This window comes from Centroberyx affinis, unplaced genomic scaffold (genome assembly GCF_046629955.1).
Source record: "Centroberyx affinis isolate AG114_WGS23_722 - 3 ecotype Tasmania unplaced genomic scaffold, CSIRO-AGI_Caff_v1 ptg003756l_1, whole genome shotgun sequence".
Classification (NCBI taxonomy): Eukaryota; Metazoa; Chordata; class Actinopteri; order Beryciformes; family Berycidae; genus Centroberyx; species Centroberyx affinis.
Genome location: NW_027281633.1, coordinates 49,146 through 77,085, shown reverse-complemented (window position 1 = coordinate 77,085; position 27,940 = coordinate 49,146). Strand labels below are relative to the sequence as shown.

Below are 27,940 nucleotides of genomic sequence, written 5' to 3'. Positions count from 1 at the left end.
TATTCTGAAATGGGCCATTCTGCATAATGAGTACTTTTACTTTTGTTGCTTTAAGTACATATTGATGCTAATACTTTTGTACTTTTACTTAAGTAACATTTTGAATGCAGGAATTTTACTATTTTTAGTATTTTTATACTGTGGTATTTCTACTTTTACTTAAGTAAAAGATCTGAGTACTACTTCCACCACTGATTATTTGTGTCCATGAGTCTGTGAGTTTGGCATTGTGTCCGTTCATGTCTGTGAGTTCAGCATCATGGCCAGAGGACGATAGTACCAGTCCAGGTACCTGACTCTTCTTAGTGTCGGTGGAGGGGGGGGGGGGGGGCATGGTCTGCAGTGGGTGTATAAAGGCCAGCGATGGCCCAGAGTCACAGCTCTGACCCCCACTTCTACCGCCTGTCGCTCTACATCAGATAACGTGACGCACTTACGAGCCCCTAAAACGGAAAAATACCTCCGGTCCAAATACTACGATAAAAAAGTACACGTCCGACCAACATTATTAATCAAAACGGAGAAATCTGTAGCTTCTCAAACTCCCAAACACTGTCTCGTTAACAAACCCTTGCGCTTTCTACCCAAACAGTTTATCACTTTTCTCTAAATTGCCGCTTTGGGGTGTAAAGAATGCTATGAATTTCCCTCAAGCATTTCGTTGGGGTGTCAGCGGTGGAAGAAGTTGGAGGGGTGAGGGGGTGGGGTGGGGTGGGAAATGCACAACTCCCCCATCCCCCCCCCCAACCCCATTAGAGAACATACACACACACACAGAGGGAGACAACATACACACCTCTCCCCCTCTCCCATATATCCTGCTCTGATCTCAGGGTAACTTGCTGTGGAGTGCTGCTTGGGCGCCACCTTCTTGCCACCACTGGCCATTCTTTCAACTCCCCCCCCCCTCTGCCTCCACCCCTTCTGTCTTTTGCTATCTCACTCCTTACACCAGCACACACACCCCACACCCACACACACACACACACAAACAGGAGTTGACTCCACATTAGGGGGCAGAGGCATCATCGGGGCCCTGCCTCTCCCATAATAAGTCCTCCCCTTCCTTGCCTCTGACCTGCACAGCTAGACAGGCAGCATGCAGCAAACTTTCCCATCAGTGCTAGTAGTCCAACCTCAGCCTCAGCCGGTCCCACCGCTGCCCTGCCTCTGTTATAACAGACTCCAGGTCAGCTTCCCACTCCACAGTTACTAGAGGATACCTGGAGGGACAGCTGGTCCTGGTTGCTGGACTTCTCTAAGACTTTTAGCTCACTATCAGAGGAAAAAGGGTGTTGAGAAAAAAAAGTGAGTGGACTGACGACAAGGACCTTCTGGATGTCTCTTCTGTGGGGATTTTTTCAAATTCCCCCTGCTTTAACGAGGGTATAATCACCTGGATTGACCTAGACATTTTTGTTTGTGTTTTTTTTTCAGACTGGAAACTTTGAGATAGTTTTCTGTCTTTTGGAGACTCTGAGGACATCAGTGACAATACTTTTTTTTTTTTTTTTTTTACGGGACGGACACTGCTTTGGGAAAGTAAGTTCCCACTCTCTTCTTCTCTTTGGCTTGTTGTTTTATTTCAGCTTTGTTGTGGCAAATTGGGCTCGGTGGAATTTGTGTTTTGCTCTCAAACATGCTGGACTGGTTTCAGTTCAATAAGGGCTGTAGTCATCCAGTCTGTGCTGGCATTGCTGCCTCTGTCTGCAGGGGAATAGTATGAAGGAGGGTATGCTAATCGTTTCAACTGGGCTCAAATAAATACTTGCAGTCTGTTGGCACTTATTAGCCTTTAAATAACTAGGAATACAAAATATATATCCTGAATGCAATGTATTTTCTTTCAGAAGTGCATTTGAGTCAAAGTTGTTCATGTATTTGTGTGTTTCTTTACAGAAATCTATTTCCAAGATGTTCTGCTCTAGAAGAGTACTACAACAGTGGTGCTTTGCTCTGTTCTTACTGTGCTCTCCAGTGCCACACTATGGGAGACCAATTGATGCCCTGAGCAACAGAATGTAAGTCTGACTTTCTTTTTTTTTTTTTTTGCATGCTTTTGAACAATTACCTTTTATTCCATTTTAATTCCATCAATCCGTGCTCCTCAGTGTAAAGCCCGGGAAAGCTGAAAAAGTTGAGGGTGGAAATAATTACTTTTGGAAATCTTTCAGACGTTAAAAGAAAAAGTTTTTCGGCATCATCTTTTTTTCCATTATTTGCTATTTCGATTTATTTATTTACACGTTGTCCCGCTTGGCGGGCGAGCAAACGCGTCGGCTGGAAAATGTGTTCATTTGTGAAACGTGCTGGCAGCTGTTTAGATAGTCTTCGCCCACCTGCGTGTTTGCCTAAGGAGAAAGGGGGGGGGGGGGGAGGGGGGACCGTCCGTGCGATAAAGTACAAGCAACTCTGGAACCCTTTTACCTCCTTCCTCCCTCCTTCTACTCCCCCCCCTCCAGTTCCCAAGCAGAGATGTTCACAGCTCCTCTTTAACTTCCAGCCCCCCCCCCCCCCCCCTCCCCTCCTGACACCCCCAGGGCTCGGTTTGACGGGGGTTTCAGACCACCGGCTACACACAGAAATGCTCTTGTTTGTTACCCCCTTCACACCTTCCACCGCCATGCCAGCTTTGTAATCCACTCTGCTGGGCTGCCTGCTGGTGTCCATCCGGGATAAAGACGAGTCTTAGAGGGGGGAAATGAATAATGCTGATGTATGGCTAGGCGGTGTACCAAGCAAAACCTGCTCCTCCTGGTGAAGTATATTATGCCTAGCAGAGTAAATGTTCTTTCAAGTTCTGAAGCCAGAATGCAAAACACGCGTTGAGAGCTTTTCCCTTTGGAAAGATAATATCCCTGAAATGGTTTTTGGTGTGTCTTCGCTGCCAGTGGTGCACTTTGGGTGAATCAGTTTTTAATGAAGCAGCAGAGTCATTATGACAGGATGTGGGAAGAAGCTCTAAAGGCGGTCAATATTTTGGACCAGCAGGACATATCCATAACATTGACACAATCTGTAAGGCTTTGTTCTCCCTGTGCTAATATCACGTCCCTAAATGATTTTTCAGCCCAAGATGTTTGGCCCCTCTAACCGAATCAGTATTGAGACTCAGGAGGAGAGATCACATCTGAAATGCATTTGGCGGGCGGCAGTGCACGTTTTGAACCTGGTTCCTGAGGAAGAGCGAGGGAGCCTTTAAAGTTATTAAAACCGTGTGTCATCCCGGGCCAGGCAGGTTTACATGGACGCGCGGAGAACGGAGCGTTAACGGGCTCCAGGCGCGGTACCCGAGACGCCATGCCTCTCTGTTTCTCCGTGCAGCGTGTGGGGCCTGTTATGCTTATGTCAGGGGAAATGGAGGTACACCCGTTGTGTGATATGCACTTAATAGGATTTCAGGACCGAGTTAATGCCACCTGAGTGGAAAGGAAAACATTGGCGCGATGAAAACTGGTGTGGTAAGATCACACGATTGGCTGACACACTGCAGCGGGTGAAAGCTCACGTTCGCAGGTCACTGGTGATGAGGGAAATTTTTATTCTGACCTCTGACACTCCATCTCCTGTGGCCTTTAATCAGCAAATAAGGCTATTAATTTTGCCAGTGAGTTGATCTAGTTTGTTTTAATTTATGTTTTAGATTTATTTTTCATTTTGACATACCAAGAGATAGATCAAAATCATGAGGATGGAGTGGTAACCAGAGCTGCTGTGGATATTATTAACCAGTATCAACCAGTAGGGCTATGCTTCATCCCAGTATTCATCACACAAAGCGCTGAAAGCCTGGGAATGAGCGAATTCTGAGCAATCGATAGCTCTGGCTCAGAGCCACGGAGCCTCAGGAGGCAAACCGACGTGTCATTTGACTCGGAGCCAGCGCCGGGCTTGAAGTTCAATCAGCCAGCACTGGGAAATGACATGCTGGTGGTTTAGGGTATACACTCCTCCTTTCATTCCCAGAGAGAAACAATTAACATCAGATAGGCCAAGAGAGGGGTGTGTTGGACCGGTGCCACCTCAGGATGTATCAGGGCCATTTTATTCCCCCCCCCCCCCGCACTCCTTTCCCTCCTTTCCTCTCTCTAGCTGCTCCTTGGAAAAGCGTTTGATGTGAGCTTATTAAAAGGTAAAAACAGAGTGAGATCAGTTTTCAAAGACAGCGCACTCCCAGTGTTTTTGCTTTTTTTTTTTTTTTTTTTTTTTTTAGGCCAGAGATTTACAGGAAATATCTGTATGCATATAAACAAAGCCACTCTCGAGAGCTTCCTCTGTATGGGAGACAAATTTTGTCCAGGATATTATTTCATTCAGGAGGAGAAAATACACTTCAGCTCGAGCTTCATGCATTGGAGGAACAAAAGGAGAGAAATGGAAAACTTATACACCCTGTTGAGCTTAATCTAATGTTAATCATTTTTAAATGGTAAATTCAGCATATTGCTTTTCAGTTTGTGTGCAGCTTCCTTTGGTGATCCATTTCAATTCAAGTGAAACTACAACCACCAAACAAATCATGACAAACATGTATCAAAGCAAAAGTTTGATTTCTATAACACCATGAGCCCTTTTTCTCCCTCTGTAACCGTTCAGCTGTCAAAACTCCATAAATTAGCCCAGTGTTTTCAAATAGAACTACATACTATATCGGTCTATTTAGTACTACAGAAGTACATACTTTTGTACTCCAGATTCTAGATAATAAAAGTAACCTTGCAAGAGGTAACCTGGGAAAATCCCTGTCCCGACAGCTGAATAGCCATGCTGTGCTCTCAGTAATCAGGCGCAATATCTTCCATTGAAGCCCTTTTGTTTATGTGCTCAGACACTTGAGGCTGAAAACGGTGTTTGGCCGAGGTGTCCGCCAGCGTTTGGTGTGCTGTCGTTCCCATGCGTTGGCGAGCAGCGCTGAGCCATGCCCTCTCCCTCTCTATTTTCCTAAGAATTAAGGCCTGGGTAACAAGACACTCCAGCAAAGCAAAGCATGAATCCTTTGCCGCTCACACAGTATCTGAAAAGATAACAGGTTGGGGCACTGCCCTTTCCCATCTGGTCAAAATCAGGACGACAGAAGGAAGACCTGACACAGCGTGATTGGGAGCTGGATCTCTCCTTTTCTGTGTTGTGATCTACTGTACTTCTTTCATGCCTTACTCCTATGGTAAAGTCTAGAGTAAACTCTAGATTATTAGTCTCATGTATTTCAAGTTCAGATATTAGAGCGAGTGTAAGTCTTTTTAGCTTTTGGACCACAAGTAGCCTAATTGGCTTGTAGCATATGTGGTAGCAATTTGCACCTATGGGATCTGACTACCATGCATCTGTCAGTTACTGGATATTAATGAAATGTGACGGGTCAGAGGTTTGCCCAGTGCAACACAAATGCCACGGTGATAGTAAGACGATTTTAATGAACTATCAGAAGGAAAATTGGCATTTTCCAAAAGAGAGGAAAACTCATCTCAACCCCGTTGGCAGGGTGGGATCTTGTGTATCAGTTTAACAACCCTGGAAAAGGCTTAACTCCCGTGGTTCTATGAATCATGTCATGATGATAGCCAGTGATTTCATGGATGCAGGGGCAAATTGTTGGAATACTGCACAATGAGAGCAGTGTTGCTCAACCTTTTCAACTAAAGGAAGGGAGTACGAGAGCACTGAAGATGGATTCCTGATCAAGACAATCCCTCTCTCAAGCATAAAGATATAGGAATGTCTTAAAACATAATAACATAAGGAAAAAGCCCAAAAAAGTCTTACTCCTTGCTGTTATTAAACCTATGCAATTGGTCTCTTTGAAACAGCTAATTCATTTGTTTATTCATACTGACCTCTACTGGTGAAGCAGTGAACACCCAAATTCCACACCAACTGAGTGACTGACCTACCTTGGGTGTACACTATCCAAATAACAACACAAACTGACAAGGATTACACATTTAAATGCTTAAATGTAGGAAATGTAAGGATTGATTTTGTGCTTTTCTCAGTGCTAACCCTCCAGCGGTCTGGTCTTGTCTCCTCCTATAGGAAACGTTCTGTGACCCATGCTCAGCTGATGCACGACAAAGGCCGGACGCTGCAGGACTTCAAGCGTCGCATGTGGCTGCAGGAGTTGCTGGACGAGGTCCATACAGCCGAGATCCGGGAGCTTCCCGTCCGGACCGGGGGCAGCAGCGGAGCCGGGGTGGGCCTCCCAGGGGTGGGCATGACCATCAACCTGAGCACCACCGGCAGCACCCTCCACTCTAAACCCCCAGGAGGAACTAAGAATCTCCCTATCAGCTTCCAACTGGAGGAGGAGGAGGGCACCAACCTACCCCAGGAGACCAACAAGTCGCAGACGTACAAAGACGGGGTGCTTAAGACCTCTGGCAAGAAGAAGAAGAAAGGGAGGTCCGGCAAGAGGCGAGAGGGCGAGAAAAGGAAGCGGCGGGCACGCTCGTTGGGATGGCGGCTGGAAGACGAGCCCGGAAGTGGCTTCCACCTGGAGTGGCGGCCTCTCCTCGGCCTACAGGGGGCGCTTCACTAAAACACTGTCAGCCTCTGACAAAGGTGAGTCTAGGGCCGTTCTCGAAATCCAAGAATGCCAAGTCAGTACCAAGTCAGAATTTCTCAAGAACACGAGCAGAGAAACCTTACCGTTTGAGAAGGACTGTGTACTCAATAACGTATTATCAAATTAGGCTGTGATCACATAGGACACTTTTTGAACATACCTGCGCCTTTTTTTTCTGTTATTTTCAATGGTTTGGGCACACATGCCTAGTATTGTGGAGGCAGTGGGTTTTGTGGTGCTGCCCTTCACTCCAAGTTGAAGTTGTCTTAGCTTCTCCACACACTGCATCAGTGTGAAAATAGTCCTTGAAATGGCTCTATCTAGGTAAAGTTCTAGATGAGATGATAGAACTGTGGGTGCTCTGTTCTCTCTGGGAGGACGTCATGTACCCACATCCTCTGTTTCAGCATGGACTCCTCATCGTCTTCTTCAAGAGCAAGCAGAGCAATAGCTAACTTTCTCTTGTCCATTTTTATTTTCAACAACATTATCGCCTTTGTTACTTCAGGTTAGTTAGAACACTAATTAGCTATCTTGCGCCCTTTGACCTCTTGCTCTCTCTGTTACCAGTGATGCTCACAGCTGAGCTTTGTGTTTGAGAAGGAGAAGAAATTCTCCTATGTGATCACAGCCTAAGACACAGCTGTTTCATCTAGCTCTGTACTATAGACTATAGCACTGTTTGGATATGATGTGTCAGTCTTGCAATGAATCTTGGGGCTTCCCATTTGTTCTTGACGCATCCTCAGTTAGCCTGCAAACTTTATTCCCCCATCCTCTGCGTTCTTTTGTTTTGGAATCGTATTTCTACTGTTAGATAACACATCAAACGCATCATGGAGGACACAAGAACACAGACTGAGACATTTCCACCATGGCATGTAAACCAGCAGCATTACTGCCCTTCCCTGTCCAAAATTCCAAGTAATTGCTTAATGCTAGTATATGGGTGTCCGTGAGGCAGAACAAACATCTTTTGATCAAATTGCCATTTGTAGGAACTCTCAATCACCACATTAAGGAGTATCAGTAATTTCTATACACACACATCGCACGCACCCTCTCATTTGCTCTGCAAACGAACACACTCAGATGTATAAACACACTCGAAGCACATATTTCTCAGCTTCCCAGCTCTGTTTTCGTCCAGAGAAACCCAGAGTTGTTTGATCTGAAGGCCTGTTTGCTGAATGAGGTGTCTCTTTGGCATGATTGCAAACACATGTCTGAATACGCACCCTCTAAGCCCCTAACCCCACCATCGGCTCATTATATATGGGAGATCATGATGGGCCTGATCAAATACACAAACACACACTCGTACGCATTCAAGTGCATGTGTATATTCCATTTTAGATGCATCCTATTTGATCTGCCATCTCAAAATCATATTACCCATAGTGTTTCTATTATAGGCCCTACATGGTATAAGAACACTGAAAAACTGGAAACAAACCAGTGAAGTAACTTGTTTGTCTCTTTTTCCTTGTCTTTCAGAAACCAACGGACAGTTCAAGTGGACACCTAAATACTCATGTTACAGTCTTCTGTAATAGTGATTGTTTGGAAAGAAATAGGAAAATATTTATTGTCTGTAAATATTCTAAATATAGCAGAATAGTGATAATGATGACAGTAAAAAAAAATATGATAAAACCTTATTTGATGCTCTGTGGGGCAACAGATTTTAATCATTGTGAATCCTTGCTTTTTTTGTTTTCATTCCAATTATAAATGTCAGATTTGCGGTAATTTATTTTGTTTGAATGGTGTATTTATTTTGTAAATGTATCGAGGTGCTGCTGACCTTCTATATTTTTGTACCATAATGCACTTTAGATATATAAATATAAATATATATACCAGTAATTTTGTTAATTGACTTTTTTTGTGGTTGATTGAAATGAAGAAAACAATGGTCATCCTTCCGTGTGTTACTTCTCAGTTTTTATTTTTTTTTATTTTTTTTTTAGCTCATATGATCTTGTCTCTGTTCAGCCGTCCAGTTCTGTTTCTTTGCTGCTGTTTAGGATGTCTTTGTTTTAACCACACAAACACCCCCACCCCAACCCATACCCCCCACCCCCCACCCCCCCACTCTGGGACTCAGTGGGGCCTTTAGCTAGTTTGTACATTACGCTATAGGATGGCTTGTCCTTATTACACAGCCCCCACCAGTTGCCTTTTGGTGTCCCTGTTTCTTCCATGGCCTGCTCTGCTTCTGAATGCCAAAGTTCACTTTGTACATAAACTGAACACATAACAGCTCGATATTGTTGTTTGGCACTTGCACTGAGATAACACCCTATACTGAATGGATTAAACATTTGACAGTATCCTCCCTGATTGTCCCGTGTCTTTGGTGTCACTTCCTCCTGTTATTACCTTTAAGGAGACAAAGTTTATATTAGTGGTCGTTTTATACCAGGTAACTGGAATTAGTGTCTCCTGCATACACATGAATGGTCCACTACACATATGCATTTTTTTCAGAAATTAGAGTTAGATAGTAAGTAAGATTTTCCTTGCTATGCCAAACATGTTATACAACAGCAAATATAACCAAATTATTCTCAAGTAGAATACTGTTACTTACGGAGTTTTTACTGAAGTAGTAGTTACTGGTTCAAAAATCAACTTGCGTAAAAGTAAAAAGTAGCTCAATGTAAAATGTACCAAGAATAAAAGTTTCTGAGTTACTTTTCTACAAAAGAGAACATTGTTACATAGGATCTTTGCCATGCAATGCAAAATACTTATTCATGAATAAGTATTTTTGCATTGCATGGCAAAGATCCTATGTAACAATTGCATCTAGATTGACAAGAATTTGGCCTAGATTCTTTTAATAAAAGTAAAGTAGTAAAAGTAAGTAGTAAAAGTACATGAACAAAGTGAAGCCACATTACTCTTCCTTTCAGCCAATTTATAATTGACCATTTTTTTATACTGTGTTTTATACTTATGGAGACAAAATTTGTTGTCTGTAATGGATGCATTTTAACATTGCATCGCAGAGTATGATACTTCAGTCAAAACATACTTTAGTAAAAGTAAAATTACTTTAAATAATACTTTAAAAAAGTAGTACACACAAAAGCGACTCAGTTACAGTAAGCACAGTAAATGTAATTTGTTACTTCCACCACTGAGATTACATTACATGAAACTGTATTGATGCCTGTGGCAAAATTGGGTCTTTGCAGCAGCAAAAGTAATACAATAGGATGCAGCATGGACAAAGAGAAAAATAGAATATAAGCACAAAAATAGAATCTACAATACGTGATAAAACAATAAGAAAAACAATTAAAGAAATAAAATAGAATATAGATTTATGTCAGCCTAAAAAGGTGGTAAACTATATTCCACAAATAAAAAGGTGGGTAAACTGAGTTGATTGAAACCAGCAACTGTCTGTTTTTTGGTCAGCCTCTCAGACGTCTAGGCAATAAAATAATAATAGCAATAAAAACAATTAAAGTAATAAAATAAAAACAAATGGGGTCATGTAAACCCATGCAGCCAACAATTCCGTACACATTACATAGACTGAATGAGTAGGAAGAGTATGGATCACTGATGGATTTACTTACAGTTGTTACTTACTCTCTAGGCCAAACTTCAACCCTAACCAGACTCCTACTTTCCCTCTCCAGCTTCAGACAGCAAATCAGCTTTCATTATTCACATGAAACCCTCTGGAAGTCAGTTAAGCAAACTGCATGCATTAGGTTTCATTAGGCTGAGTCATGTTAGTTCAGACACATGCTAGAAACAAGCAGCTAAGAACACACACCCTGTAAGTTTCCACTGACAGCTTCCTGAAGCTAATCAAAAACTAAAACCTGCTTGGACCGACTTCCATTTGGATGCTTCCAACCTAGACTAAACAGTGCAAGTAGCAATCTCTCAGCAGACATTCCTCACTACACAATCTATTATGGAAATCCACCAATTGCTGATATCTAAGATTGAGTGTTTCTGTGTCCCTGCGTCAGTCACATTCTATGTATTCAATAATGTCATAGGTAAAATCCCTTTAAAATGTACATTTACAGTAATTGCCCCTACAAATTCATAAATGTATTGCATGTTCACAACATATTTATGGTAGGTGACCACAAATGCCTTCTACAAGAACATTAGTAACACTAATAGTCGTCATTTTCAACAATGCTCAACAATAAACAGTGTTACCACATTGGTAATAACACTGGATCTCTATTATTCATCTCCACAGTAGACAAAATGTCTCATCATATCCTTATCATAAACCTTCCCATATCTCAGTATTTTAATATTATACGAACTGGCATAGACTGCATATACTATTTAAAGGGCTAATTGGCAGTAACCCAGCAAGCATGTGCAGGAGGTGACCAAATTCCACACAAAATGTTCATGTTATGATATCACAGCATGGTAAAAATGCATAGTAAAACAGCTTTGGAAACTGTGTTGAACTGATATCAGAAAGCAGCTAGGGATGATTACGGGTGTCTTCTCAACTTACATGTTGGTACTATATTTACATGGGTTTTCAACATTGCTGCAAGTCATATCAACATCTATTCAACGTCAATTGCCCCCAAGGAAATTGCCCCCATCAGCTGGGAGCTTATTTTTGTATTTCAAGGCCACTGCAGCCGCTATTCTACTGTAACACATACAGCAGGGGAAAAAAAATTACAACTTTCCACTCAATAGAGCAAAAGTGTCAACAAATTGCCATCCCTCATCATAAATTCCATCCAAAATTCAATTACAAATGATCAACAGCTCTAGGCACAAGAATGTGGCAAGAAGGACTTGGCTTCTTTAAGAGCCATTAAAATAATTCCCACCGCTGGGCTTTGCAACATGACAAGTTTGGCTTGGCGGGGCGCTGGCAAGCTGAGAGACATCTAGCAGGAGGAGTGGAGCGGTGTTGATGTTATGATTCAAGCACCAGCGGAGCGACAACTCCAAGACGGCCTCGACATCCAACCAACAAAAACAAAGCGGTTATAAATACCCAGAGCCCTCAGCAGAGCCCAAAAGTCGTCTGGAAGTGAGTCCGGGCCAAAGGCTGCACGAGTGGACAGGATCGACCCGCCGGACTATGCTGCTTCACCTTATTTTGTCATGAATCTTGGCACAGTGATTGTGTAGGGTGTTTACCTTGGTAGGATTAGCATTCTATTACACAAGATTGACCTCAAGAGAGACAACTGGTGGCAAAGCGTGCCAAAGTCAGAATGTGAGAAAAGGCAGCAAGTCTGTAAACCTCGAGAACTCGTAGAAACCCTAGTTGTTTGGATGGGGAAGGGAGCTTACAAAATAAAGTTTGGCCCAGTTTCCATTCCAACCTGGCTGGAATTCAAATGAAATGTTGACCCTCCTCCCTCTAAATAAAGAAGGATAAATAATGACTCAAAATTTTGCCGGTGACAAAGCTTTAACCAACATGTAAAAATGATCACAGGCACCGGTAGTGTCGCGAAGAACGTACACGCTTAACAAATTCGAACAGGAATCCAGGGGACGAGTCAACCTCCATTCATGTTGTGTCAAAGATCATTAACGCTGTCATATATTCTTTTGAGGATTTCTGGATCGCTCAGCCGAGTCCGTTGGTTCATTCATGGGAACGCGTTCAGTTCCAGCTGACATTTATCTGGAGGGAGGAAAGAGAAGCCAATTACTGTGTCAGGTCCTTTTATTGTTATGGGTAAATCTTAACTCCTGCGGTCAGTGAATCTGATGAAGGCATGGCAGTGACGAAGGCCTACAGCGACCGCTGCGGCATTTTAACAGCTGAAGTCGAGGGCCAGATGTTGCAGACGGACTATTGGGCCCATAATATAATCTGGTCAATAGCGGAGCTGGCGTTCCTGGTGTTGGTTTCCCTTCAGGAGGATGGAGAGGCATGAGTCAAAAGCCATCAATATTCCCTCTGGGTCTCGGGAACAAGGAGAAGTGAAACTGTATGAGCGCGGCCCGAACAATTAAGCAGCAGGGAAATCGATCGACCACAAGCGTGGGAAACATCTGCACCATTTAGATCAGTGGCCACTCCCAAACTCGCAAAATTACCCCTGGATTTACTGGTTCAAAGGCTATCCTGAAGCTTCTCTGGTGCTTTACCTTCCTCTCTCAGCTCCTGGCTTTAAAAATGCCCAACTGGGTCAGGAAGGGTGGAGGGGAAAGCCACCAAAACTCAACTTCACCTGCCATTTTATTTGCAGAATCGGGTTTACCACCTTTTTAGCCTGGCATATATCTTCATGACCTATTAATTCATAGTGTGCATCATAGAAAGTAATAAGGTTAGACCGATATATGGGGCCAATATTGTCTTTTAATACCTTGAAGAGCTGCTAAGGCTAAAATAATTGAATTAGTCTGGGTTTCAGTGGAGAGTTTTAGTGTCCCATGATGGTCTAAATGCTGTTTCAGAGGCTTTTCCACCCTGACAAGAGTACACTTCTGGGGGAAACACTGAATCCTTGTATTTTTTGGTATGAAAATGGTCAAATTTAAAGATACGTAATATTTGCATAAATTATTGGCTATCGGCAGCTTCAGTACAAAAGTATCAGCATCCAACTGTAGTAAGTAGCATCTAAAAACATAAACTGATGCTTCTCTGAAAATGTAACAGACTTGTGTTTACATTGGTGCTCGGTACTTAAGAAGTACCACTGGAGATCACAGTTTACCCTCCTTTTTATTTTCCACTACATCATTGCACTGGGTGATACAGCACCCTATGGTAAAGGCACACTCTAAATAAAAAAAGGCCATCAATGCAAAGCACCTTCAGCCCTTCCTTGTGGGATGCCTTACAGGTGACATCATAGGTGTGGATTTTCTTCTTTAAACAAGCACAGATCCTGTACAGACCCACGGCGCGTGTGTTCAATTCTACCTGTCTGGTGACAGGCTCCGTAAACATGTTATTAGGATTATTATTATTAACATGTGACATGTTAATAAAATAATGCATGCCCATGACTTAGTAACGAGTGGGAGCGAGATCCTTATGTTTGGGACTGAGAAGTAGCTGCTACACTACCAGTCCACATATAGCGCTCTACGCCCTTTCAGCACCGTGGAATAGGCCTGATTCTAGAGTGCTTTTATTGGGGGGTTGTTGATGTTGGTTGGGCACCAACTACTAGTTAATATGAGTGTTCTTCAGGATTCTAAGCTATAATATGCATGGTTTGCTTTTATATAACGCCATAGGAATTAATACATAATTTCTTCAATTTTAAACCCACCTACACAGATCAAGCGATTGTTTTATAGTAATTCAGCCAATTGGACATATAAATGGACAGAAAAATAGCATAGGGGTGTTTAGGACTGATCAGTCCATGATGACAATTCATAACTGAAACCAAAAAGGAATATAGAAAATTTAAAAAAATTCAGAAGGTGACCATGGAGAGATGAGATCACTCACAGCTATTGTCTGGACTACAGGCTTCGCCAGCCAAGCCTGAAAATGCCATACTTCAAAACTTCATCTTTGGAATAAAAACAACACAACCAAATCAGTGTCTGTGTATTTATTTCTAAAATACAATATATACAGAGAAAATGGAGGCATAGCCATTACTTTATTATATTAAATATTACAGGCACATTGCCCAAAGTGCTTGAGTAGCAAAATGGCAAAAAGAACTGAGCAATTAAATAAAAAAAAATAAAAAATGTAATTAAGAGTAACAAAATATAAGGTATTTCAAAAACATGACAGGATTGGTCAATCATCATGAATTTACTGCATGGAATTCTCAGAATGCACTTTTACGCACACATCTCATCTCACACTTCCTATAGCCTACTAGGGATAGGGATGCTGGTGGCTGGCATGGAATGCTGGAATGCTAGTCACCAGCATCCCAGTGTCAAAACACAACATGCTGGTCTTGCGGCATGGTGTAACCAGCATGCATTATGCTGGTCATGCTGGTAACCAGCTATGTTGGTCTATGTTGGTTTTTCTAGCAGATTGCTAGTTTTTGCCCCATCAGCCAGTAGCAGCAGCTAGCTACATTACATCAGTGAATGGAAACTTAATAAGCTAGCTGGGAAATAGTTAGCTAACGATAGCTAACGTTAGCTAGCTACCAGGTAACCAAAAAAAACACCTTATCTTTTTTTTATCTGTTAATGCAACACGGTTGTCGGTTAAATTATCTAATTCCATTAATGTAACTTAAATAACACAGGTAATAAAGTTACCTACCGTTAAAGTTTGTAGGGCAGCAGAAGACGTGGATGTCTGTAAGAGAGTGTTGCTCAGTGTGTGGGAGCAATGGTCAGCTAGCACAACCCAGTTATCGGTTAAATGACCTATTCCACTAACGTCACTTAAAAACCACAAGGTAATAACGTTACCTACCGTTAAGGTTTGCAGGGCCGCAGAAGACGTGGATGTCTGTAAATTAACGGCGGAGAATGGGGCTCACTGGAACTCAATGTGGCATTTATCCGTGTATGGGACTCAATGTGGCATTTAGCCCATAGACGAGAGGCCATCTCTTAGTCAAAAACGCCCTCTAGAGGCCATCTCACATAGCGCATCATCTCATGAAGCGTCAGATAACTGACTGACTGCATGCCTGAGCTGAATTTACCTCATGTTGCCCTTTGGCTGCGCCGTGGGAAAAGTGAAGCCCTTCCCCTAGTTTGAATCACCTATTAAATGCCTTTAAAGGCATTTCAGCAATAAATTAGCCATGTTTCATATTTTGATTCACGTTTGTCCTCCAGATCAGGCTTCAGTTTAACAATGCCTTATGTATTTAAGATTGATACTAATAATTCTCCTCACTCTCTCTCATACATGCATACTTTTCTCATATAAATTTGCATCTTTTGTTTCAATCTTGCTGATGAACTGAGGGAAAACAGAGTTGTATCTAGTTTATAACTATGCCCATAGTATGGCAGTGTGATTTAACTCCATGTTTCTGATAAACATGATGAAACAGAACATTTTCCTACAACTTTTTATAAAGATTACTTACCACCTCCTCATCTTTCTGACAATTAATCATTCAGACAAAAGAATGGTGGAAATGTTTACCTTCAGGAACAGACTGGTGTCCAAACAGGTTTCTCCACACAAATTAATTTCCCCCCCAAAAAACACAATCCCTAACTATGAACCCTTACAGGTACCTTATATTTTTAGTGTGTAGTGGTTGAGCAAAATGAGGCGGTGTGAGAAGATTGGTTTTCAACAAGCATCTATGGTTTGTGATGGGGAAGTCTTGAATTTAAATAAACACAAGCAGACTTGTGGCAGTGGTACAAAAGATTTTTTTTTTTAAAGATTAGTAAATGTGATTTTCAGACTGAGACATTTGAGCCAAAGAATGATACCATGGTCATTTTAAGTGATTATTGCCCAGCTCTTTAAAGGCAAAGTTAAATTAATGAGGAATCCAAGTCTTTAATATTGAATGTGATGATAAAGTGTGTCATCGAAGTTCTTTAGACAAATTTAAGAGAATGTGAAACTCACCATTGTGCATGGGTTCCCTTGTGTCATTTGTTATATATTGTATATTTATTGATTGATTGCACTTATTTCACACTACACATCTTTCTTTTCTACTTAAAGATACTATGTGTGTAATTTTAACTAACATTTATAGACTAAACATTTATAAATCATTACCACATTAATTTTGAGACATTAGTATAATCCTGGGCTTTGTGAAATGTGGGGAGGCAATATCTGAATAGGGAGGGGGAATTATTATTTAATCTAAAATACGCCATTTCCTGCAATTTTACATATATATTTTTATACATTTGGTTTGTAACCGTGATGCTTGTTTCTCAATGCTGCATTAAAGAACCCATTACAATTAAAGAGATGTTATTACACATGAGAGGTGTCTGCAAAGGCTTCATTTCTTTTTTTGGAAAATAACAGAATTCATAGGCTCTATTGCACAAAATGACAAATAAGCCAGTTACATGAAAAACATGAATTAACATGTATATAAACATTAATTCATTTGGAATATCATAGTTCTTTTCTTTCCTCTAACATTATCCTTTTGCTTTGGCATCCTACCTGTTGCTGTTGCTCTGCTGTGCTGACACTGCTAACAGTTTCATCTTCAATAATCTGTTGAAAAAATATCACTTTAGCTTTGCTAGATAGCTTGCAAAATGTTAAACAGTTTCAGAGCGAAAGAGTGACACCTTTGGCACGCAGAACACGAAATGGGACGTTAGCCAACCCTCAAAAAAACACCAGTTGTTAGCTAGCTAGCCAAACGTTAGTTCACATAACTGTTCGCCTTTCACCTCTGGTGGTTACACGGTTAAGGTCTTCAGAGAAACGTACCCGTGCTGTTTTTTTTTTGTTTTTTTTTGTTTTTAACTCTCAAACAATTTCAAACAATGGTTCACACAATTATGCTGCTGTCACTCCATTCACAATAGCATCATCCCATCGTCTGTGGTACGTAGTGCAGACTATTTTTAGCGCAGGTTGGAATATACCACTTGGGTTGGAAAGGGGGTGTAGCAATCCAAATGCAACTCTGCTATCCAAATGCAGACGGACACAGAGACAGATATTTTACTTTGTTTTTAATTCAATATTAGATTGAAAAGATTGAGATATTTAAGATTAAATTTTGACTTTTAAAAGGGGTGGGAAAGTGGAGGGGCAAAATTGTCTTTGTGCACCTCCACTTTTCACCCCTAATTTCCAAGTGGAGGGGCATCTGCCTAACTTGCCTAATGGTATAGGCGCCAGTGAGTATAATTACTGTAAACAAACAGGACTATCGCGAAGAGCCTCCAACGGCCTCTACACTGCATTTTACATTGTGCATTACATTTTTTTTTTTACAATGAAGGTTTGCTTGCTGACCATTTTGTTTTGTGAATCAGGTATCTTCCCAATAAATAAGGAGATTGATTATAAAATGAAAATAAAAGATTTCAGTGTCAATGTTGTCCTTATGAAAATAAAATAGGATGTCCTTTTTTGTGAGATTGACATTCAGAGTTGGTTTTGTCCATAAGAAGTCCTGAAGCCCACTCCGAAGTCCTCAACATAATAACATTTCCAAAATAAATGTCCAATTGATTCAGGGCAAGAATTACAAATAACACATTTGTCATCAGAGGCAACTTTGAATCTTTTTATAATGTTTGTTTTTACAAGATACATTCTGTGAATAAGTTTATAAGACACGTCTTTCACTTTGTTTAATATACAATATTTATTTGGTACAGTGAAGACCTTATGCCAAAGTATCTGTCCCAAAGCCGCATTCCAGTATATTTTAGAAATAGGAATACATGTATCCAGAGTAAGTTTTTGTAAGTGAAAGTGAAGGGATGTCTCCATCTACCAAGTTGGATCATACCAAGAGGGATGGCTTCAGTTATGGTTTGGTATTCAGCCAGTGTATTGCAGACATTGTACTTGCATATAATGTCTTCAAAGTTGTATACTTCACCCATACCATTAAGGAATTGTAAACCTCCAACTTCTTGAAAAACTAAATTTGGAATTATATTCCAGATGCTACTTTTATTTTGGAGGTAATTTTGAATCCATTTAACTTTAAAGGTTTTATTTGAAGAATTAAGATATAGTATTATTACCGCCCTCTTTCTTCTCACAACATAGCTCCAGATAAAGTTGAATAAACTGGCATCAACCTGTTTGATTACAGAAGTTGGTAAGAAATGTATATACAAATCTAAATAACCCTTCCATTTTTGACAATAGTATACCGCCACCAATACATAAATCTTAAAAGCCACAAGCTGGATTCTGAGAAATGCAATTAAATATGAAAAGAGCTTAATTTTAGAGAATTTATAGTGGTTTATCTAGTAGGGTATTTGTGTCTGACGTATGGGATTTGGAATTTAGAAGTTGTAGCGTCCAGTGACCAGCAGGTGGCGGTAATGCATCTACCGCTGGAAGACAACCGCCTGAAAACACCGAGTAGAAGAAGACCTTCTGCCCATGTGAGAGAAAGCAAGCATGTCTCCTCCAGGAGGGAAGATCAACAGACCCAAAACAGTAAGAGAGTCGATTTTAAATAAGCTTTATAAAACATAAAGTACAGGAAGGGGAAATTCTTCAACTTAATGCCCCGCGACAGTTCCGTTTTGCTTCAAGTTACGACTGTTTAGCTTGTCAGTTAGCAAACAAGCTAGCCTGGTTAGCTAACAGTAGACATATGTAAAGTTGTTGGCTTTCTTCCACTTTTCCACGGTTTCAAGTTTACTTTTCCCCCTTTCCACGCTATCTACCTCTTGTCAACATGACATGGTTCTTTTTATTAGAATAATTAGAACATGTCATTACAAACATAACCTACATTTTGTACACCACGCATGTTCTATCGTGTACTAGAGAGCATTAGTACAGGGAAGTTCAATGAGTGAAAAAAAAACGTCAAAAAAGGAGAAGAATACCTACTGAAACATTATTTTAAAGCATTCATTCTGACATTACTATTTATCCGTGGGATTTATTATATTTTCTAATATAAGGGAGGTGTGTAGTGGTGATGTTAGTTTTCTCTTTAGATAAGAAGTTGAAAGGTTTATGCAAAATAACCAGATGTTGGGTTTGGAGCCCATCAACCCAGATTTATGAAGTGGGAATTTCCCAAATAGGCATAAAATTTAAACAGCATTGTCTAATGAAGACAGGCCAGTATTGCAATCAAGAAACAAAACCATATTCTCTGATATGAAGAAGTTGTTAAAAGCATCAAACACAGACTTCTGAGTCGGAACACAAAATACTGTAAGCACCAGAGCAATAGAAGTTTACCATAATGCTTAAAAGTGTGTAGAATTTGAACAGGCAGATCTCATGTCCTATTTCAGGTACAGCCATGAAAATGTGTCTCCTAAATCTCCTAATGTGGCATGGAAGAAATGATTCAATTACCCTGGTGAAAAGTAAGTGGGCACCAATTAGTGCTGCAGGCTGTGAGCCTCGGGAGAATTCAGTGAGTGAGAGACTTTGAAGAGACCGATTAAAAACAGAATTTGTACAGAAAGTACTGTAAATGTTACAAAACAAGTTCATTTTCACTTTAACAGTGTCTCTCTTCAATCAGGTAACCAACCAAGTTAATTTATCACTAGAAAAGCAGTGAAAAGAGAAACAGCTTTTTTTTAAGAGGTCTGAAACCATTATTAAGACTCAAACGCAACATTTAACCATATACCAGCAACTGTAGTGTTTCATTGTCTTGTTGTACATGGTGCAGTGTGTTGGTACTGTGTCGTCATTTCAGAGCTTCCAGATTCCATCCGCATCCACTCCTATGGATCCTATATTTGGATCCTGTTTGCCAACCCATGTGTTGTTTAAAATGGGTGAAATAATGTCAGTAGAAATGACCATGACCATCCTTGCTTCACAAAGCCACAAAATGCTGGAATGCTTCAAAAACAATTACAATCCACCTCAACAAATAAAAGAGATGCATAAAAGAGCAACCCCTGAAAGCAAAACTATTCAGAATTCCTTATTTGGGCTGAAGAATTATTTCATGCTTGAGAGGACAATTAAGTCACCAAATCAGCAACAATTGCTGTTTTTAAGTCAAGTGCTGTCTTCTGTTTAGCCCCTTTCCAAGTTGTGTTCTCAGTGCGCCCTCTGCTGGTCAGATGGCCAAAGTCTCATTTGTTGTAGTTAATTGTTAAGTTAACAGGTTCTTGTTGATAAATAAGTTATTTATCACCTAGGTTACTGATACATTTCGTCTGCCTTACCATGTAGTTTTTCATGTGTTGTTTGTTTGTTTGTTTATTTAGATCCCCATTAGCTACTGTATTGTAACAGTAGCTACTCTTCCTGGGGTCTCCATTAGAATTTTTAACAATACTTCAATAACAGAAAATACATCAATACACATCCGTAACATTCATACTCACAATACGACTCAATACATAACACAACCACTAAGACACACAACAACAAACACCAACTCAAAGCCTGTCTAATACATATGATAGCTCTATATAATAATTTCATCTCTTGAGTAATTGAGAAAAAGAAATCACTTAGCAACTCATCCACTAAAGCACAAATAAAAGTGGGATGGATAGCTTAAAAACAAAGTAATATAATATTCTACACTATTCCTTGTGTAAACAAATACAATCTTAATTTTTTGTTAAAACATGTTGTATTACTTTCTGAAATCAAAAAACTTGGTAATGAATTCCATGCCACCATTGCTCGATAATGAACTGTATTACTGTGTATAATCTCTGTATGAAACTAGTTCTACACGGAGGCAACAGAAAACGACCCTCTGATGGCTGCCGAGTAGAATAATGATGTCTATCTTAAAAGAAATGATAGGTTACTATAAAGTATTTCTGGGGTTTTAGTTATGATGATATTTTTAATAAACCACACTAGAGAATAATGCAGCCTGCTTTTTACAGTTAACCAAGCCAAATGATTATTCATTGTACTTTCTTGTCTTGCAGGAGTTGGGTAAGAAGCTTTTCAAGCGGCGCCGAGTTCTCAGCAGAGAGAAGAGGAAGAAGCGTCAGGTTGTTGGAGCAGTGGTCGACCAGGGCCTCATCACCATCCATCACCTGAAGAAGAGAAAGTCAGTAATCGGCACCAACAGTCACTAAATGCTGTAATGTCCTGAATGAACACACTATTCTGTGAATGTTTCCAGATGTTGGGACTGCATTTTTTTTTTTTTTAAGGTAATAGATGCTCCAATCAGCATCCAACGAGAGCCATGTGTATGCATGTTTTCATTCCAACCAAACTAGTTTACACACCTTCAACCAGAGAGGAGGAACTAGTCACTGAAATGAATCAGTGTTTGGTTGTTGTGAAAACCTGCATACATATGGCTCTCAATGGTATATGGTTGGAGACCAGTGATATAGGCTATGAGGAAAAAAACGTAAACCCTTGCTGCAATTATTCCTTATGCTATATTAAGTGCAAAAGATATAATATTTAGTTTTAAACCTATAAAACAGACTAAAACTACCAAACATTAACATGAGCTAGCAAGACTGAATTGCAAATTTAGTGTTGTCACAATACCAGAATTTTGACTTCTATACTAATACCAAGTTTAATTAGGGCTGGACGATATGGTTGAAATCAATATCATGATAATCATAAGGATTTTTTCGATATCAATATATATATGACGATATGGCTCACATAAGCGAAATCACGTTAAATAATCAAATTAATGTTCATCATATTGAACCGAATGGTAATGTTTGGTGTGATGTCAAACTAAACTGAAATTTTCACATAATATTCCTACCATACCTCATTTTGTCTGAGTTTCTAAATAAAATTAGCGGATGAGAACAATCATCAGTTCAGACAGCAGAATTGTGTGTCTCGATATCCCAAAATCACCATATCATCACAATATAATCCCACTGAAACATGATAAACGATAATATTGAATTATCGTCCAGCCCTAAGTTTAATATCTAAAAATGTTATCCTGCTACAACACCACGCCAAACAAGAAGAAAACATTAAGCAATGTGTAGCCTTTGTCCCACACTGTACGTTGTGCTTTATTTCCCCCTCAGCTCCAGCGCAAGAGCAAACATCACTCTATCTGGAAAGAAGAAACGCAAGCTTCTCAAACAGCTGCATCATATGCAGCAGGAAAAGGCCGGCATGGAAGGTAACGCTAGATCTGGTCGTGTGTTCAGCATTACTGTTAAACAATATTTATGACAGTGTTACAGATGTCGTTCATGCTAACCAGAACGGAGCGCGAATGTGTTCAGTCCCTCTCAGATCCTCAGCTTCACCGATCACAGCAAATCAAAAGTTACCTCTTCCTGAACAGTACTCGCTGCATTCATACCGATGCCCAATTCGGATGTCTAAAGAATTATGTACTAACCTACAAATGGTGAATATAGAGGACATCATGCTATGCCATCATAAATCGGAAAAACGGACTGTCAGAAAGGCAGCACCATTCACCAGCCACCTAATCTAAATGTTCCAGCATTGAGTGTGAATGCAGGTATGTCACTGGGATTAGCAAGTGGCTACCTCCCATTACAGGTTTTTGGTTGAACACGACAACCAAAAGCTAACGAGCCAACATATCAATATTCTGAAGAATCAATATATCAATGCTACTAATAAACCACAGCAACCATGCTACCTGCAAACAATTTATCAGCTAGCATGCTACAGACAACCAAAAACTAACATTTCATCATTCTAAAGAATCAATATACTAGCAACCATGCTACTAACAAACCAGAGCAACCAAGCTACTACCAACCACTTTGTCAGATAGTATGCTACAAGCATAAGCCAACATAACAATCAATATCCCAGCAAACATACTACTAATGAACAGCCATACCAACCATGCTATTAGCAAACAACAGCTAGCATACTACAAACAAGAGCTAACTAGCAAACATGTATGCCTGCAAAGAAATCAACATACCAGTAAACATACCACTAACATAAGGCACCAGGAGCCATGTTTCAGTCAAACAAATGGTTCAAACCTTACAACACTCAAAGCTACGTGCTAGTGTTAGTGGCTAGTAGTTCCATGTTCGCAGTTACAGCGGTTGCTTTGCTAAATTAGCGTGCTGGCTAGTTAGGAAAATAACAAAGCTACAACTCAGAGTGTTTTGGAGTAGAGACTAGATCTAAAGACAAGACAGTTTACTGTGTCACAGTAACCTACATTTAGAAACAAATCTACCTGTTCACCTTTACTTACAGGCCCAGTGCAATGAGAATTCCATTTCTCAATTTCTTTTTTTTTTTATACTTTATTTTTTCTGTTTTATAACACAGTAAACATGAGGTCACTCAGTTACATTGGATGATGTACATATGAGTTGTTAGTCATAGAATGGTACACTTTCATTCACATTCACTTTTGTGTTTCACAATTGCATTTACTATAGTTTCAGTTGTCAGACTCTTTGTTAGACAGGTATGTATCCCATTTAGTCCAGTACTCTTCTCCCCTTTCTTACTGTAATCTTCAACTGAATGTCATGCGTTCCATACTGTGCTATGCTGTTTACAATATCTATTCATTGGTTCAGGGTGGGAGGCTCTTAAGAAGCCAGCGTCTTGTAATTGCCTTCTTGCTTGCTACCATGAGAATTTTTAGTAAATATTTGTCTCTGATATCTAGTTCCTTAGATATGTTTCCTAAGTAGCGAGAGAGACAAGTGAACTCAATATCAAATCCTAATATACTCTTAGTGGCGGCTGGGACATTAGCCCAGAAAGGCTGCAAGATGGGACAGGAGCAGAAGATGTGGGTGTGATCTGCCAATAAGTGCCCACATTGTCTCCAGCATTGGTTCTGAAGTCCAGTTTGTTTTGATTTTATTTTTGAGGTTATGAAAAACCTCACACAGTTCTTCCAGCAAAAGTCTCTCCAACTAGAGTTTGTCGTAGTCATCTGAGTGTGGATGATGAGAGACCGTTCCTTCGGGGAGATTTCAATGTCCAGTTCTCTTTCCCAGTTTTGCTTTATGTAGTCTGTTGAGTTGTTCTTCATCAATAATATTCTGAGATACAGGTCCCCAATGATCCGTCTGGTGGGTTCCGAGTTTTATGCTTTAATAAACATCTGTGTAACATCAGAGGGTTCTTCCTTGCTCGGGTCCCTTCACCTCTTTTACATAATAGTGCCGCATTTGCAAGTATCTATAGAAATCTTGTCTCTCTAAACCATATTTTTCGGACATAGACTGGAAGTCTACTAATTCCCCATCCTTTACTAAAGAAGAATACCATGTGATACCGTGCCTAACCATTGTCTATATCTTAGATCTTGGGATGCTGGTTTAAAATTTGGGTCATATGCTGGCCACCTAAGTAGTTTTATCTCTTTCTGGATCTGAAACTTCTTCACGAAGTCTAACCATATACCTAAAGAAAAACAAACCCATTGATTCTGGATATCGAACGAGTCTTTGATAATAGATGGACAGCCCAAAAAGGATTGTACAGATCTACCTGATATTGATAATTCAATGTTTTTCCAGTTGGCCTCATATTCAGGGTTACACCAAGAATCAATTGTCTCAATTGCGCTGCTACAAATTAATCCCTCAGGCATGGTACGGCCATCCCCCCCCTCCTCCCTCGGCAACTGCAATGTAGTATATCTTATTCGTGGTTTTCTGCCGTCCCAAATAAACCTTGATATGTGCTTGTCCCATGCTCTAAATTGTGTGTCAGGAATTTGAACTGGTAATGATTGGAATAGATATAGTAATGTGGGCAAGATGTTCATTTTGATGGTCATTATCCGGTTGCCAAGGTCAAGGGGGAGTGAGCCCCATCTGTTAAGGTCGTCGCCTATCTTCTGGTTCCACTTCTCAATTTCATGGTATAATTGAACAAAGGCCCTGTTAATGTAAAGTTAGCCAAATTACTAAAACCAAACCAAACTGTCAGTATTGTGGAAATTTGACTTACCCTCTGGTTGTCAACAGAATCAAACAGATTTAGAATTCCAATCTATTTGGTCATTTACCTGCTGTAAATGATGTCACCTACACCCAGGTTTTAATGATGTTTTAATTTTTTGGTCGACAGTATGCATAGTTAATCAGGTGTCCCATAGTCGGTCAGACAATGGCCAGCCACCTACTTGCCAAACTAGCCAAAGTCTCCATGCCTCCATGGTTGCTGGATGCTGAAGTTCCAACACTGGATATTTGTTCTCCAAAGATAGGAATATTGTCCAGCAGTGGATGGCACAATCATAGGGAAGGTTAGGTTCTCACTCCATCCTACGAGCTTTGTACCATCTAACAGACCATCTAACACAAAAAGATTCTGCTCACTGTATTAGAAATCAACCTGGTATCTCTCTTATCTTCTCTAACCTGGTTGTTGTATATTTAAACATTATTTGTACACAGACAATTCTCCACTGGACTTCCATGATGGAGCCAGTTTTAGTTGCTAAGAGATTTTGTGACGCCACCGCAAATCCTCTACAAGAGCAGTCGCCTGCCTCCTCGGTCTGTGTCTCACTTTTTGTCCTGAGTGTCATGAAACTGTAATTTATTTTGATTGTCTTTGTCTCGCTCCATAGCTGAGCCAACAGCGGCACCAAAGAAAAAGGCCCCGGCATCCGCTCCAGCCAAAAAGAAGAAAGCGGGCCCAGCGTCCCAGGAGGACGTTGAGATGGCAGATATGGAATGAGAGGAGGGCAACAACACGATCCGCTGCTGGCTCCCAGCCATATAGGGCAACATCCTGCCTTTTGACTTGAATGGACAAATGGGAGTTAGTTCATCCTTGAATGGAATACTGAATGGGCAATATGATATAGTGGCTTCTCTGAACAAACACAGGTGGAAGCAAAGTCAGTTTTCACTGTTTATGCCCAGGGGGATGTTCGGTGTTAGGGTCTGCCTCCACTTGTTCCAGTCAGGCAGGGTGTGCATTTACATACAGATACTGGCAGAATACGAAGATAATTGAGAAATGTAATATCAAATTATTGGTAGGAATAATTTGTGAAGATTTCACTCCAATATGAAGTGTTTTCTGCCAAAACTTTCCACAGATATGCCTTAGATATTCATATTTGCCACTTTGTTTATCTCAGAGTGTCTGCAGGCCCTTAAGTCTGAAGTCATGTCCGCTGTTCTACAATATGCATCATATCTGCTTTAGGGATATGAAGTTAAGGCATATGAAGACTTTCCTGTTGTCCTTTTTTTTATATTGCCCATATATAGTTTCAGAAATTTAATTTGCTATGTTCAATCTTAGCGTTAGTCTTAAGAAGTGTTACATTTGCCTTTCTGAAACCTGCAGATACCCTCAAGCTGTTTCTGATCACTGTTTGTGTGCATCACAAATGTAATGTTATTTAATTTCCTACATCCCATTACCACCTGTCTGTGTGGCTTATACAGCTGCTTATTGTGGTAGATGATGTTCTGTACTGCATTCTCAAGTTGGTGTACTGTGGATTGATGAGTTTTGCAAAATCTGCCAGATTTTTGCAAGTTCAAATATTAGTTTTCTGTGCTTTTTTTCTTTTGTCATCGACCTTGTGATGCTTTGGGTTGATTTCTGGAATCAGAAATTGTGATTTTAGCCCTAAAGCACAAATTATCTTAGATTTATCATTTTAAATTGGTAGCACAGTATATTGGTTCAAGGAACAAATTCAATGACAATATGATATAAAGTGATGCATGAATACACAAATGTCTCCCTTAATATGGCTTATTTTAGCATAATTTTCAGCTGGTGGAGTGCTTGTATATCACATGTATTGTTCACCCTCTTCAATTATTGATAAATCTGCCTATAAATTGCGCAATTAAATATGCTTGTTATATTAAAGCCTATGTTTTTTGTTTTTTGTTTATTTTGAGAGAGGGTTAGATTTGAGCTTTGTTTGTATAGATATAAAAAAAATTTCGTTAGTAATAATAGAAATGTGTTGACGACAGAATATAGTGTAGGCTATATGGGGGTAGAGCATCCCTCCCCCTACCAGAGGACAAAGACTAAAATGGGTCAGACTCGGGAGAAAAGAAGATCTCCTCCTGCATCGCAGATTCCGCACCAGCCATAATGTAATGTAGTCCATCCTGGAGCCACGGGACTATGCTATTGACGGTATTTACCAGCTTGACCATGCCGCCGATAGAGACGCTTTTATTTCTGTATTTCACGGTCGATTAACCCACCGCGGAGAGCCGTTTATTGAGATTTTAAAAGAGAAACGCCGCTGTGTTCTTTCTTTTTTTTCTTTTCTTTTTTTGGGAGAGATTCTGGACCAACAATTTTGTCAACATGTCCTCGGAGTCTTGGGATGGGTAATGTGTCCTCGGAGCAGCTCGGTTACTGGGACTGAACCGGTTCGGATACTGGGCTTCCAGTTTCCAGTCAACGACCTGTGCTGACCGACGGATGCAGCGCCGCGTCGACCTGTGTCCTCCGAGAAAAGGGACAAGTACGTGTGGAAGGGGGGGGGGAAATGGAAAGATTTCACCGAGAACACAGCATGCCGCTTTGTGTCTCGGGGTAGATTACATAGTAGCACAATTAGATCCAGTAGCCTACATCTGACGTATGTTTTGGCCATTCTGTAGCTCGGATAGCCTATATGACAGGTGGCAATGGGAATAGCCTACAAGAAGCTACACAAAGGCAGCAATTACATAGCCTCTATCTTATTTTAGACATACATAAAATACATCCATTGCTGCACGGTGAGACAAAAGTTATCACCGAATTACATTTTGGCCTTGAGCAATTTCTGTAGCCTATCAACAGTGAGTAGCCAAGCTGTTTAATTTAAGGCATTTGTACTGGAAATTGGA

At 40.4% G+C, this 27,940-nt stretch overlaps 2 protein-coding genes across 2 annotated transcripts; both read left to right on the top strand.

Annotated features, from left to right (window-relative positions):
* The first annotated feature begins 1,282 nt into the window (after positions 1 to 1,282).
* pthlha (parathyroid hormone-like hormone a) lies at positions 1,283 to 8,861 on the top strand. Its single transcript, XM_071540978.1, has 4 exons — positions 1,283 to 1,542; positions 1,900 to 2,021; positions 6,034 to 6,558; positions 8,060 to 8,861. The coding sequence occupies exons 2-3, from the start codon at positions 1,915 to 1,917 to the stop codon at positions 6,533 to 6,535; spliced, it is 609 nt and encodes a 202-aa protein (XP_071397079.1). The 5' UTR covers positions 1,283 to 1,542; positions 1,900 to 1,914; the 3' UTR covers positions 6,536 to 6,558; positions 8,060 to 8,861.
* Positions 8,862 to 18,552: 9,691 nt separating this feature from the next.
* On the top strand, positions 18,553 to 26,927 carry LOC139662318 (uncharacterized protein C11orf98 homolog). The gene is made up of 4 exons (XM_071540977.1): positions 18,553 to 18,629; positions 21,071 to 21,195; positions 22,166 to 22,263; positions 25,687 to 26,927. The coding sequence occupies exons 1-4, from the start codon at positions 18,591 to 18,593 to the stop codon at positions 25,794 to 25,796; spliced, it is 372 nt and encodes a 123-aa protein (XP_071397078.1). The 5' UTR covers positions 18,553 to 18,590; the 3' UTR covers positions 25,797 to 26,927.
* Positions 26,928 to 27,940: the final 1,013 nt, after the last annotated feature.

What these genes read in the sequence shown, in the direction of transcription:
- pthlha (XM_071540978.1), top strand. Translation starts at nt 1,915, where the DNA reads ATGTTCTGCTCTAGAAGAGTACTACAACAGTGGTGCTTTGCTCTGTTC. An exon ending in GATGCCCTGAGCAACAGAAT is followed by an intron (nt 2,022 to 6,033) that starts GTAAGTCTGACT and finishes CTCCTCCTATAG; the next exon opens with GAAACGTTCTGTGACCCATG.
- LOC139662318 (XM_071540977.1), top strand. Translation starts at nt 18,591, where the DNA reads ATGTCTCCTCCAGGAGGGAAGATCAACAGACCCAAAACA. An exon ending in AGATCAACAGACCCAAAACA is followed by an intron (nt 18,630 to 21,070) that starts GTAAGAGAGTCG and finishes CTTGTCTTGCAG; the next exon opens with GAGTTGGGTAAGAAGCTTTT. An exon ending in CATCACCTGAAGAAGAGAAA is followed by an intron (nt 21,196 to 22,165) that starts GTCAGTAATCGG and finishes TTTCCCCCTCAG; the next exon opens with CTCCAGCGCAAGAGCAAACA.